At 43.3% G+C, this 13192-nt stretch overlaps 1 protein-coding gene across 3 annotated transcripts in view; it reads left to right on the top strand.

Moving 5' to 3' along the window:
- Positions 1 to 13192, top strand: part of WIPI1 (WD repeat domain, phosphoinositide interacting 1) — a 48950-nt gene that overhangs the window by 8729 nt on the left and 27029 nt on the right. For 2 of the 3 annotated variants that reach the window (XR_014165353.1, XM_081899793.1), the window contains exons 2-4: positions 3031 to 3113; positions 7150 to 7319; positions 10998 to 11094. Coding sequence is in view for 2 of the 3 variants with exons in the window: in XM_081899793.1 (XP_081755919.1) it covers positions 3031 to 3113; positions 7150 to 7319; positions 10998 to 11094 (350 nt within the window). In the remaining variant the exon portion in view is untranslated. The remainder of the gene's footprint in view (positions 1 to 3030; positions 3114 to 7149; positions 7320 to 10997; positions 11095 to 13192) is intronic. The other variant, XM_081899794.1, reaches the window with a different exon arrangement.

Below are 13192 nucleotides of genomic sequence, written 5' to 3'. Positions count from 1 at the left end.
AGGCAAAGTAGAAAGCGTGTTAGTTAGCAAGTGTGTGTATATGTGTGAAAATTTGCTTGAACAAAGAGCGTTGGAAGAAAACTGATAGGGACGCTTGTACATTATATGCAAATGTGTTGACTTCATTTTAGGATATTTTAAGGTAATCACAAATGAAACATTGACAGGTACAACTGCTTAGATCAAGCAAGTCAGCATGACAGCAGTTAAATGTAATGCTTTGTACCTGCTGTGTGTAAATTTGGCAGGGCAAGCCAACTGTTGCAGAACTGTCATCTGATAGTTTCATTGGTCACGTAAATACATAACGTGCAGGCACAGGGTTATTATGGTCTGATAGCACACGATTCTGCAAACTTTCTGCCACTACCTTTTCAATTTCTGGATGGGATGCTGCCTATGAACTTAATATACTTGAGAGCTCTGTGTACACTGCCTTGAGCTCCGTGGAAGAAAGGTAGGATATAAATGTAATAAATACGTGTATGTTGAGCAAACTAGCCTTCCTCTCCCGGTGGAGAATGGGCACAGGGGCTCACCACTGTGGTCCTCCACTTGATGCTGCACTACATTACTGATAATTGGCCATGCTGTTTGGAACTTACGGGACCTATAACCCTACAGGTGCCACAGCTGTGCTTCAGGTTTTCAATCCACAGCTGAAGCAAAGTCTTAAGTACCGTTTGCTGCATCTGGTTGCATTCAGTCTCATTATCATTGTCTCTTCCAGCTACCCACCTGCAGTTTTAATTTAGATTGTATGCTCCTTGGAGCAGGGACTTGTCACTGCACTCTTTTACTGCTCTTTAAATTATGTATAGATGACGTACAAATCTATACAAATAATAATGGCTGTGATGTGTGTAATATTTGCACATCTGCTTGCTACCCTGTATCATCTTTTTTTTTTTTTTAATATAATTTTTATTAAGATTTTCCAAATTAAAAACAAATTAGATCCAATTCATACACTTTCTTCCAAAACCAAAGCCAGGACTTCCCCTTCCCGCCCCCAATTGCGTTCCAAATCTTCCGAATAAGCAATTAAATTCAACAAGTTTTTATCCCATGACTCACTTAACATCAATAACCCAATTTTTCCAAATTCCCATCCCCTAAGATCGATTTTTTCCCTTCCACGAGTTCCCCCTTTCAAAATTTTATAAAAAAAGAAAAAAAGATATAAAGATAAAAAAATAATTTTACAACCTTTGGATTCCAAATTTCCCTCCCCCCTTTCTCTGTTGTGTTCCTTCTATCCCTTCATCCTAATGTCTTCCTGAAGTTCCTACCCGCTTAATCCATATCCCTCTAGTAGTTTGCCAGTCATATTTAATTACAAATGTCCAATCTTGGAAGGAGTCTGTCTCAAAAAGGGGCCCATTTTTTCTATCCAGATTTTTATATCCAGGAGTAAAAAACTCCCATTTAATTTCCATAAGCTTGTCAAATCTGGATGTCCCAAATGTTCCCAATTCTGTCCAGTTCATGATGTTTCCATATTCTTGTCATTCTCTCTCCTCCTTCTGTTTCCCTGTTTTCCCGCAAAAATGTTCTTTTTCCATGACCTTCTTATTTTCTGCAGAGGCTTGTTATTCAGAAGCAAAACATTATGTCATGTCCCTTTCGTTTTCCAACTAAAGAATCCATTGTTTCCTGTAGTTTGTAGCCCTCTGTAGACAAAACAATGTTCCATTTCTGCAGTTCCCAAGAGATTAAAAGTTACAACTGTTCAGGTTTCCTGAGAAAAACACATGCAATGTCGCTCAGCTCCTCTAGGTGGATCGCAGTAACTATGTTCCCTTCCAGATCGAATCCATTAGTCCAGATAGTTTGTAAATCCTTATTTGAAACAATTTGTATACAATTTAAAACAAATGTAACCGGCAAAGTCCTCAAAGCAAAGTCCCTGCTTTATTCTTCCGTTTTGACAGCCTTTGACAGCTGTCAAAACTCCCGATGCTCTTCCCCAGGTAGTTTCGCGGATCACTCCAGGGATTCCGGGGGGGGGGTTGTTTTTTTAATACAAATTCCACTTTTCTCCTCCAGCACAGTCTTATAATTTTCCCTCGCGAAGTTGCTAATTCATGAAGATAGAGATACGCTCGATCTTAGTCGTTAAGTCCTTTGTTTTGGCTCTTCTACAATTAAGGGGTAGGCTGACTTCCTTTTTTCCACCTCCCCCGTTCGCTCCAGATTTTAAAAATTTATCCCTCTTTTTTAATCCATAGTCCAATTACTCACGGGTTCTTCTTTTAGGTCCAAATTTTCAATAGAAGAAGTCAGCGCTCTCCGCCGGATGGCATGCGGCTGCGCTCGGCAGGGATAGCAGAGAACTCAAAGCACCACGCTTCTCCCCGGCGCCCGATCCGTAGCCTTTAAAAAGGCTCCTTCACGAGCCGGGAGGGCGCTAACGGTGCCAGCCGAGTCTCCATGTCCACGGCCTCACTCTGGCCGTGGTTTTTGAGGGTCCCCGCATCGCCGGTGCGGTAGGACCCAGCCCCTGCCGAGCAGGCTCCCTCCGGAGCTCGGAGGGAGCCCGCCATTCGGCGATGGCGCCGACCCGGAAGTCGCTACCCTGTATCATCTTAAGTACAAATGTGCTGCTGCTTCCTCTCCCTAATACAAGGCCTTATTATCCCAGGTAAACTTCTAAAGTTCCTTAATTTTCACCCTTCCAGTTGGTTCTGCATGCTCATGGGTTAGTCTCTCATCATGGTACCCCCCTCCCTGTTCTCAGTACTTCCACATCTGGGTCCCTGTTGGCTTCTTAGGGCTTGGGCAGTGTTGTTCCTTTCTCTATAAGTCCTCCTTGGTTTTTGTGAGTAGCTTGTAACTTTTTAGCTGAGAGGTAAGATTTTTAGACTTGTAACCATAGGCACCTTTCTGAATGAGTTCCTTAACCCATAGGTCTCTTCCCTAATCTTGCCGTCAAACCCATCAGATCCAATTTTCCTATTGCCAAACAATCCTTCTGGTTCAGAATGTGCCAAGCTTTGACGTAATCAGTGCTTATATTATCTTTTGCAGTTCCCTGGCTATTGGAACCAGAACTGGGTACAGGCTTTTTTCCTTGAGTTCTGTGGAGCAGCTGGATCAGGTCCATGAAAGCAGTAAGTCCATTCTGTTTTGATACAACAAAATATTGGCTGATGACAGGCATTATCCTGCATTACGGCACTTTAATCTGCCTCAATGGATCAATTCCATTTTATCATTCCTGCTAGAAAACAGATGGCATATCTTGGCTGCAGCCTTGCTTGTGTTCAAACTGCACTAGATGCAGCTGCGTTAAAGGGACAGTTGCCCACAAAGACAGCATAAAGCAGTGGTGGAGATTCTTCCTTGTTTTGGACACCAGTATGAATCTAAAGCAGTCTTGAGCCTATTTGCATTAGTAGTTCAGTCCCAATCATTCCGCTGTGAGTTGGAGCAAATTAAATGCACAGCTGTGCAATCTTCACTGACTTGTGGGGATCGAGTCAAATATCCAGAGCTGTATCTCCAAAGTAAATAGGCGTGATCACTACTGGGAAAATGCAGTTGTACATTGCAGTAGAGAATCTGAGAATTGGGGGGGGGGGGAGCTTTGATGTGAAACAATGACCTTTTTATTCGTAAAGGCAGCCCAGCTGGCCTGCAGTAACCTATGTGAAGTCCGGATAGCTCAGTTGGTTAGACCATGGTGCTGATAATGCCAAGGTTGCAAGTTTGGTCCCCATATGGGACAGATGCATATTCTTGCTATTGCAGGGGGTTAGAATAGATGATCCTCAGGGTCCCTTCCAACTCTACAATTCTATGATTCTATGTTACATGCAGATCCAGAATGTGATCTTCGTGGGTCTCTTGAAATGCTTCCCTAGCTCTTCCATAAGTGATGCTGTTGAGCTGCTTTTTTAAAAAAATGATCAGTGTGATTTGAACTAATATTTCAGTGACCCAACCAAAAGTGCAGGGATCAATCACAGGGATATCCCGCATGGGATTTCCCCCGCTGCCACCCTGCAAATAGATTGCCATTCTCAGGGTATTCAGAGTTGACCTGCCCCTTCACCCATTTGGCTCATCATAGGCGACAGCAGAGAACTGGCTGCAAAACATGCCTTTGAAGCTCAAGACCAGCCTTTTGTCAAGCATCCTCTCCTTGAAAGCCTTCAAATAAGAGACTCTTGTTGTCACCTCAACTCTGCCTCCTCCCACCCAATGTTGAGCGATATAGATGGGACAGTTTCCTTCTTTTTAACCAAAGCATATCATTCTGTAGTTCAAACCCGTTGCCTTTTCTGCTTTCCTTTGGTGTATGGCTGGTCCCTCTATTGCTGATGGTAGGCCTGATCAAGTGGCTTTATCACTTTAATATCAATGGAAATTATTATATAAGTGCTGAAATGAATGACTTAAAAATGTTTACCCTTGGCTGGGTCAGGTGTTTTCCTCCATATATTTCAAAATTGCCCACACATTTTTGCTTAATCTCGCTGCCACACACCCCTGCCCCCGCAACCTTCAGCCTCCTTTGCTCAAGGTTCAGTGTTTCCATGAGGTCATCGTAGAGAGGAGTAAAGCTGTGTTTTCAGGCACTTGGAATATTATGTTCCCATTAACAGCCTAAAGTGGCCTTTGCTTTGTATGCCACAGAACCACATTCTTTTTGAAGAGCTCGTAGTCTCGGGCATGGTTCGGGTTGCAAACGCGGTGGGGAAATGATTTTATAAAGCGTACTTAGAAGTGCTTAAACAAGATTAGAAATTCGAAACAAAGGGGCAAAGATCAGCTTTCCATTTAAATGAAATACACATCCTGCTCTGTGGTTGCTGTCATTAGCGTTTCACTTTAAATACCTCTTTTAAAAAAGGCTTCCATTTGGCTGCATGATCTAATGCAACTTAGCAACACAAAGATATACATTTGTCAGCCAAGGTCTGCCCAGTTATTACAGATCAGTTTAAAACTATGCTGAACTGTGTCCTTGAGTAGCACTCTGTGACCAGATTGTGACAATGTACTTCAGGGCAACCTGACCTGCCATTTTTTGGTGTGTTTTTTTGAGCCACAAGTAAATCATTCAGCTGCTCCTTCCACAACACTGCTGAAATCCCACCTCTCCTGTCCTTTCCTGCAGTCACAAATATGGTTGATGATAATTTTTCTCTTCAGCTGTTTTTTTAAAAAAACTTTGCATATAGGAAGATCCATATTTCTACCACTTTCAGTTATAGCCTGACCCTTTGCATACTTAAAGGTAAAGGGACCCCTGACCATTAGGTCCAGTCGTGGACGAGTCTGGGGTTGCGGCGCTCATCTCGCTCTATAGGCCGAGGGAGCTGGTGTTTGTCCAGAGACAGCTTCCGGGTCATGTGGCCAGCATGACTAAGTTGCTTCTGGCGAATCAGAGCAGCGCACGGAAACGCCGTTTATCTTCCTGCCAGGGCGGTACCTATTTATCTACTTGTACTTTGACGTGCTTTTGAACTGCTTGGTGGGCAGGAGCTGGGACTGAATAACAGGAGCTCACTCTGTCACGGGGATTTGAACCGCCGACCTTCTGATTGGCAAGGCCTAGGCTCTGTGGTTTAACCCACAGCGCCACCTGCACCCTTATGCATACTTATGCAGATGTAAATCTCACTGTGTTCAGTGGATCCTACTCTCAATTACTTTATTTAGATAATTAAATGGGTATAGATTGCATGCATATATTATATGTCTCCATAATAGCTGCCATTGGATGCCAAAGTAAACCATGGTTTAATGTTTTGAGAAAAAGCCTGTGTGACTCTTGGGCTCATGTACAAACACCCCCCCCCTTCTCTTTTGTGACTGTAAAGAGGAGATGGGAAACTCCCATTTTAGATTTACTTCAGTGAAATGTGTTGTCTGTGATTAGACTGGTTAAACTTAATTACTGCTAGCGGAATCAAGCCAGCTTCATAAACTATGGTTTGAAGTTGACTTGTTTCCATTAACAATAGTTAAGGTTAATGTGTTCATGTGTAGGTTTGGACCATGTAGCAAGCTGCAGTTAATCTAAAACGGAAGGGTTGTGGCCTTGGTGGAGAAGGAGAAGGAAGCGCATGCACCGGAGGCTCACTGCAATTCATTTTTGTAATGCTAAACCATGGTTTAGCACTATGTCCAAAGCAGCCTATTGTTATTGAAGGGCAGGCAGGGAGATCTACAGAAATATCTAAATCTCCTTTTAAGGCCACCCAGGCCTTAATACAATACAAAAAAATAAAGTAAAAAGAAGATTGTAAAAGGACAACATAAATTTCACACAAATAGAGCAGCAACAATAAAAATCCAATTCAGAGTACCTCCCCCTTCCCCCAAAGCCTGAACAAAGAGGCTACAAGTTGTGTGAAGTTGTACTTTTTGCATTCTGAAATTCTTTTATGGTGTCCCGCAACATTTCTGTTGCATTAGCTGGGAAGCAGACATTTGAACTCACACAGTCTGTGTAAGATTGTAAAAAAAAAACACCCTGCTTGTTTGGCTCATGCGACTAAGTAGTTGTTAGCAAAGATAGTTTGGGTGCAGGTTGACTTTGGGACTGGGGCCAGGAAGAGAACTTTATAATCTAATACTGTGTCCACTGGCCTAGAAATTTCCCCCTTTTCTCTAGTTTCAGCCTTCAGGAAGGACGGGTCATCCCTTCCAACTGTGGCTGTCAAATAGGTAAGGGATGAGATTATGTACATCTTGTCCCTTCCGTCTGGAAACCCATTTTGTTTCCTCCCACTCGACAGAGCCTTCTATCTCCAGGGAGGTTGTCTTGTTTTATCAGCTTGCCTTGGGCAATTCACCTTTCCCCTTTTCGTTGGGGTGCATGTCCCCTAAGCTAGGAGGAAGGGAAAAAAGTACTATAAGAGCTTATTATACCACACACCCCTCTCATAGTAGGAGAACTGGCTTCTCAAGTTAGCATCATACAGATACTGTAAAAGAGGCTGATTGTAAATTCCTTCTGGAGATGAGCCATTTGCCTCTGACTTCCCTATTCCCTGAACATGACCTATGCGAAGTTCCGAGAGCGAAGGCTAATCTTTGGAAAACAGTTGATGATTCAGCATTTTGCCCTTTTGCATATATGATTCTCCTACCCTTAGCAAGAGCTTTTTCATCTCTTTTCATTTCACCCCACAGATGAAATCCCGGATGTTTACATCGTAGAGCGCCTCTTCTCTAGCAGCCTGGTGGTGGTGGTGAGTCGCACAAAGCCTCGACAGATGAACGTCTACCATTTCAAGAAAGGGACCGAAATCTGTAACTACAGTTACTCTAGCAATATCCTCTCTGTCCGGCTCAATCGGCAGGTAAGAGGGTAGGGACTTTGCTCACTCTCAAGTCATAAAGATGTGCGATCTGAATTTTCTTGTTCATACTGTTTGTGTCTTAGTCTTGCTACAATCATTTCAGAAGAACTATTCCCCTTGGATTGCAAGCAGTTATCCATCTCTGCCCCCGCCCCCAAGTACTCCTTTTAGCTCAGGGTCGGGGAACATTGCTGGACTCCAAGCCTAATCATCCCTTGCCATTTGCAGTCTACCCATCTTCTGTACATTGCAGCATCATTTCATGATTTAGGAAGCAGGAACTGCCTTAGCCCAGCCTGGCTCTGGTTCTTACTTTACAAAACCTTCATAAGAGCAAAGTTTGTTTCTCTGTGCATGTGCTGTTATTTTTCTTGATTGGACTCCTTAGTGGAAAACCTTAGTTTTGAAAATGGAAGAATCGTTTTCAATGGAGCTGCTGGGTTCCAGCACAGTTATTAGTTGCACATGTTGGCAAAACTATGCTTTGGTTTCCAAGTGGTGAGAGGTTTCAACTGGTGGGAAGAACTAACCACTCCCCACCCCTGAAATGTGAATATAGCAGATTCCTTTGGAGCAGAGGTTCTGCTACTAATCCTTGTTGGGTTGCATCTTGGCCACTGGAAGTCAGCAGTGTAGCTCCTGGCTTTTGACAAAGTGTCTCTGAGGCTTCTCTATTGCCCTGGCTAGAAGTGCAGAGTGATTCAGCTTATACCCGTATGTGCTGACATTGCATTCAGTGGTGGTTGTGCTGTAGAACATCAAGGAACTGTCTTGCTGTAAGGGACTGAAGGCCTACTTAAAACCAGTGTTTCAAACATGGCTAACCAGAAGCCTCTAGGAAGTTCGCAAGCAGGGCATAAAGATGGTGGTCTTTCCTGGTTTGTCCTGAACATCTGGTAACCTCAGGTATACTTTGAACATGGAGGTTCCATTTATCAATCATGCTATTGATGGATCCAGCTTCAATGAGCTTTATCCTTTCTAAATCTAGCTTGTAGCCATCACCAAATCGGTTAATAATATGTTGCATGTACTTCCTTCTGTCTGAATCTCCTGCCAAAGATGCTCACTCTGTGACTGTAAGAGGAAAATGTCTCTATTCACTCCCTCCATGCTACATTGAATTTTATGAATATTATGCCTTGCTCCCTCGGTTGTCTTCTCACCCACCCTGTCGGCCCTAAATTGATAAGCCTCAAATTTATTAGCATTTCCTAACGGGAAAGGTACTCCACTCCGTTGATTCCTATTGTCCAAAGCAAACATCCTTACTTAAACATGCATATGTATGTGCAGGTCACAGTTCTGAAGTAATGGCTGGTTTCTTGTGAATTTGAATCAGAGCCTTACTTGAACCTGTTAATTAGCTTGCAGGTGTAAGAGCACCGGGGATCAGGGCCTCCTTCCACATCAGTGGTGTTGTGTCACCAGTAAAATAGATCCTGGGCTGGGTGTCAACACAGGAGATTTGTTTTGAACTCTTTGTGCTGTTCACAGCCCTCCGGTAGTCACTGCACACTCTGTGCTATGTACACTTGTGTGTACATATTTGCTCAGCCCCCGCCCCCTTTAAAGATAGGTACACTGCAATTGCAGCAGGTGTGTGAAGGGTTCATGGCAGAGACAAAAAGAAAGGTTAAAGTGCTCATCCTGAAGAGGAAATGAATGTAAGATAAAGATTTGTTTTCAGGAGTTAACAGCAGGCTTTAAAAGACAAAACAGGTAGTTGAGGACTTTGCTTTTATAGACAGTTGTGAAAGCTATGTAATTATAATTCTAAGTTAGAAAATTCAAAGCTGGCAGCTATCATTAAAGATGTCACGTTGGACTGCAGAAGAGGAAACTTTCCAAAAATGAAGGAGTTGGTGCAGAGGAAGCTGAAAGGGAAAGTCAGGAGTCAAATTTCTTCAAAACACTTAGGAGTGGTTTAAAAACTCAATGCTAGAAGCTCGGCTACCATGTACGCCACAGTTCATGAAAGTCGCCACCAGGTTTTCAGCTTCCATGGTCAGTAACAGTATGCGCCTCTAAATAGCAGTTGTGCTCAGCTTCCGTTTGCGAGCTTTCCATGAGTATTTGGTTGGTCACTGTGAGAACAGAGTGCTGGACCAGATGGGCCTGCAGGGCTCATCTTATGGTTGCCAGGGAATATCTTCAACTATAGGCATGATGCAAACTTTTCGGTTTTCCTAGCATTAAGTATGAGGTGCATGGAAATGCCAGGGATTTTCTGTCTGGAAGGCATTACCAAAATGACTCAGTGTGACCACTTGGCAATGCTATGCTTGGGATTCTATAGCTAGAAAGAGCAGAGCAGATTCTATATTCTCAAAAATCAGAGAAGCCTTGGCTTCAAGTAGCAAAGGCTATTCCTCAAGTTAAAAAAAGAAAGAAATCAAGTTAAGTTTTTAACTCTAAAATCCTGGTTTCAGATAAATGATCAGCACCTGTGATTAAGTTCTTATTAGAAAGATCACTCTTTCAGGGCCTGAGGCCCCGGAGCTTCTGGTCATACACTGGCATTATTTTGGGTGCTCAATTTCCCCCTGTTTTTAAAATACCTGCTACATAAATAACCCCTTCAGAGCACAGGCACAGTTTTCATTGGCAAAAGCTGATTGGCCAACAACAGTCTAGACTCCATCTTTAATCTTGGTTGATGCCAGATACAGGAGCAACTTGTCAGAGATGAGGTCTTGCTGCTGTTTCCAAGGTCCAAGGCTGTTTCCTCAAAGAAGCAAGACCTTTTTGTTTGCACTTTGGGAATATGTTATCATTGGCTTCTTCTCTCCAGTTCAGTGGCTGTGTGCTGCAATCTTATGCATGGCCCATCAGATGTAGCTGCCATTGAATCCCCAAGTAAGTGTAGGATTTCAAACTTAGTGTTGGTGGTCACCGCTGCAAGAGGTGTGGATGGGAGCATAACTTTCCAGCCAGTCAGACGGGAGCATAACTTTCCAGCCAGTTAATGCTGTGCACATTGTCTTGACACCTGGAAGAATATGACAGTTAAAGCACTTTGTGTCTCTACAGAAGAAAGCCCCATTGACTTACTCTCCGGTAAGTGAGCATAGGATTGCAGCCTGAATCATCATCATCATCATGGATAAATGCTAGGTGCTGTATCTGGGTTATCTCAAGCTCATGTTTTGAAATACCAAATGCTATCTTTCAGCTTGTAAGACACACACTAAAAATGTAACGTTTAAATAAGCTCTGGTACCCTTACTGAAGTTATTTCTAATTCTACCTTTTTGAGTGGATATGCTTTTAGGGGAATGGTATTTATTCCAGGTAGAGGGCTATTCAGGCAGATGTAATAGAGAGTTGTACCTTAACTTCTGGAATATGCTACTGTTTTAGTGCTGGAAGATTTGAAAAAAGAGGTGAAATGTAATCTGTTTTAAGCTTCACTTAACTACCACTTCACTTCTATATCTTCCTATAGTGCAAACAGTAGTTTATCTTAGTGATTAAGATAATTTTTCTTGACCAAACCAAGTTCAGCAGAGATCATATCTCTTTCTGTTTGTTGTGAACACCTGATGCCTTTTCTCCCAAGTAGATAGTCCGAGCCAGTCTGTGAACCTTCCCAGTGCAACTGGCATGTGCTGATGGAATGTTTTGAGGCTTATCTTATTCCTAAGCAACAACTTGTGCTTTTTTTTGTATTTGCAGAGACTAATTGTTTGCTTGGAGGAATCTATTTATATCCATAACATTAAGGACATGAAGCTTCTGAAAACGATCTTGGACACCCCTCCAAACACAACAGGTAAGGGAATAAGCCTGGCTTTCTGTGTAAGAAATGGGGGTGGACTTAGCGCGGAGAGCCTGGAAGCTCATTGCGAATATCCCTATGCCACTGCTATGCTGTGTCAAAAAGCCCCATAGGGTGCATTCATTCAATGGAAAGGCTTTCTCTCACCTTTCTAACACCCTAAGGAAAGTGCTTTTGTGGCTCTCTGCTTCTTGGGGGTAGCTTTGTTGCTTCATTCAGCAGTGGTAACGGATAACCAGTTTAAATTGGGGCAAAAGGACCTGTGGTTTTCCTTGTGCTGTGATGGTTGCAGGGTTAATAAAAAAACCAAGTACACATTTCTGGGCAATCGTGAAATTATCCTTTCAAGTGAATATGCCCTTCTTCAAGCAGCCAAATGGAGAGTGACAGTTCCTTCACTCCTTAGGGATTATGTCGGAAGGTTGTAAGTGAATGCTCACTTGGACTAAAACAGCCCTGGGTCCAGACTGGTGCCTGCAGTTCCCGTCGGTGCTGGAGTTGTAGTCCAGACCTGGGCTGTGATTTTGTTGCAGCATCTGAAGGAGACTCTTGTTTACAGAGTTTACAGAGTTGCTGTGCATCAGACTGCTTGGTTGACCTTGGGAAAGGAATATCTTGACAGTGTTCGGTTCTCAGTTGGAGGCATTAGTTAGATTTACATTGATCTAAAAACATCAGGAAAGGGAGCTGGAATGGGTTTAAGCAAACAAATTTTTAGTTTGGTTTAGTCCACGCAATGGTAAGAAGAGTGAAGTACCTCTGGTGGATGAGGTTAATGGGATTTTTCTTACTCATCTACTTGGGCGTCTTGTTATAGAGGCATGTGACTGTTAAAAAGAAGTGGCAGAGGTTGTACATACACTGTGCCAAAAAATAAAATCCAATCCCCCCCATATGTTAATTTCCTGTGAAGAAAATCCAGCTACTGCAATTGGAATAAATGGAAAACAATTTGCATGGCATGCCTTTGCTTACCTTGGAGTATCTTGTTCCACTTTCAATATGAAACTTTTCAAAGAACTTGAATTGTGTGTTTAGCAAGGGGGGGGGGGAGCTATGGAGAAGACCTGCGAAAACAGAGGACTGTTGGAGCAAGGGAAAAGTAACCAGAGGTAGAGAAGAAATTGCCTGATACTAGGTCAGGCTAATTGTCCCACAAGACCAATATTGTCTACTCTGACTGGCAGCCCTGTGGTCTCGGGCAGATGTCTTTCCCATCATCTGATAAGGGTGGAAGCAAAGAGCTCTTGGGGACATTGAAACTAACTTCTAACCAGTGGAAGTCTTGCTGTTGGTTCCTCTTAATGCCACCAATTCCTGTGTAGTTGCTGAGATTTCATTATGCATTCCTCACTCGGCGTGTTTCCCCATACCCTTTCCTCACTCTCTTTGCACTGGGTAACAGAGCAAGAAACTTTGAATACTTAATTTGGGGGACCTAATGCTGGTTCACACACTTGCCTAGCCATAGACTACGTGAGACTCCATTCAGAAAAGCCCCCTCCCCTGAGGCAATGTGTAATGCCTGCACAGTGCATATACAGTGGTACCTCAGGTTAAGAACTTAATTCGTTCTTGAGGTCCGTTCTCAACCTGAAACTGTTCTTAACCTGAGGTACCACTTTAGCTAATGGGGCCTCCTGCTGCCACTGCGCCGCCGGAGCACGATTTCTGTTCTCATCCTGAAGCAAAGTTCTTAACCTGAAGCACTTTTTCTGGTTTAGCGGAGTCTGTAACCTGAAGCGTCTGTAACCTGAAGCGTCTGTAACCCGAGGTACCACTGTACAGCCATATGGTACATTCCTAATTTGTGCTGTTTCACTTCACCGTTTGTGAAGTCCTGTATGAATTGGACACTGTGTGTAGTGCCACACTGCGTATTGTCTCACACCTATGGTGGTTGGGTGGGTGATGTTTACCTGCTTTTCCAGCATGTACACTGTATTTTCAGCTACCTGGCTGTGTGTGTGAACCAGACCACGGGAAGCTGAGTTTTGCAGGAGATCGCGGCAGTGTAACTGACGGCTATCACAATCACTGCTGGCCATTCTGTATTCTGTTGCGATGGTTGTAGTCATCAACAAGCTCCTGG

The sequence above is a fragment of the Podarcis melisellensis genome (assembly GCF_964234715.1).
Source record: "Podarcis melisellensis genome assembly, chromosome: 2".
In the NCBI taxonomy this organism is placed as follows: domain Eukaryota; kingdom Metazoa; phylum Chordata; class Lepidosauria; order Squamata; family Lacertidae; genus Podarcis; species Podarcis melisellensis.
Note: the sequence above shows the minus strand (reverse complement) of the source record. Positions and strands in the feature narration are given on the sequence as shown.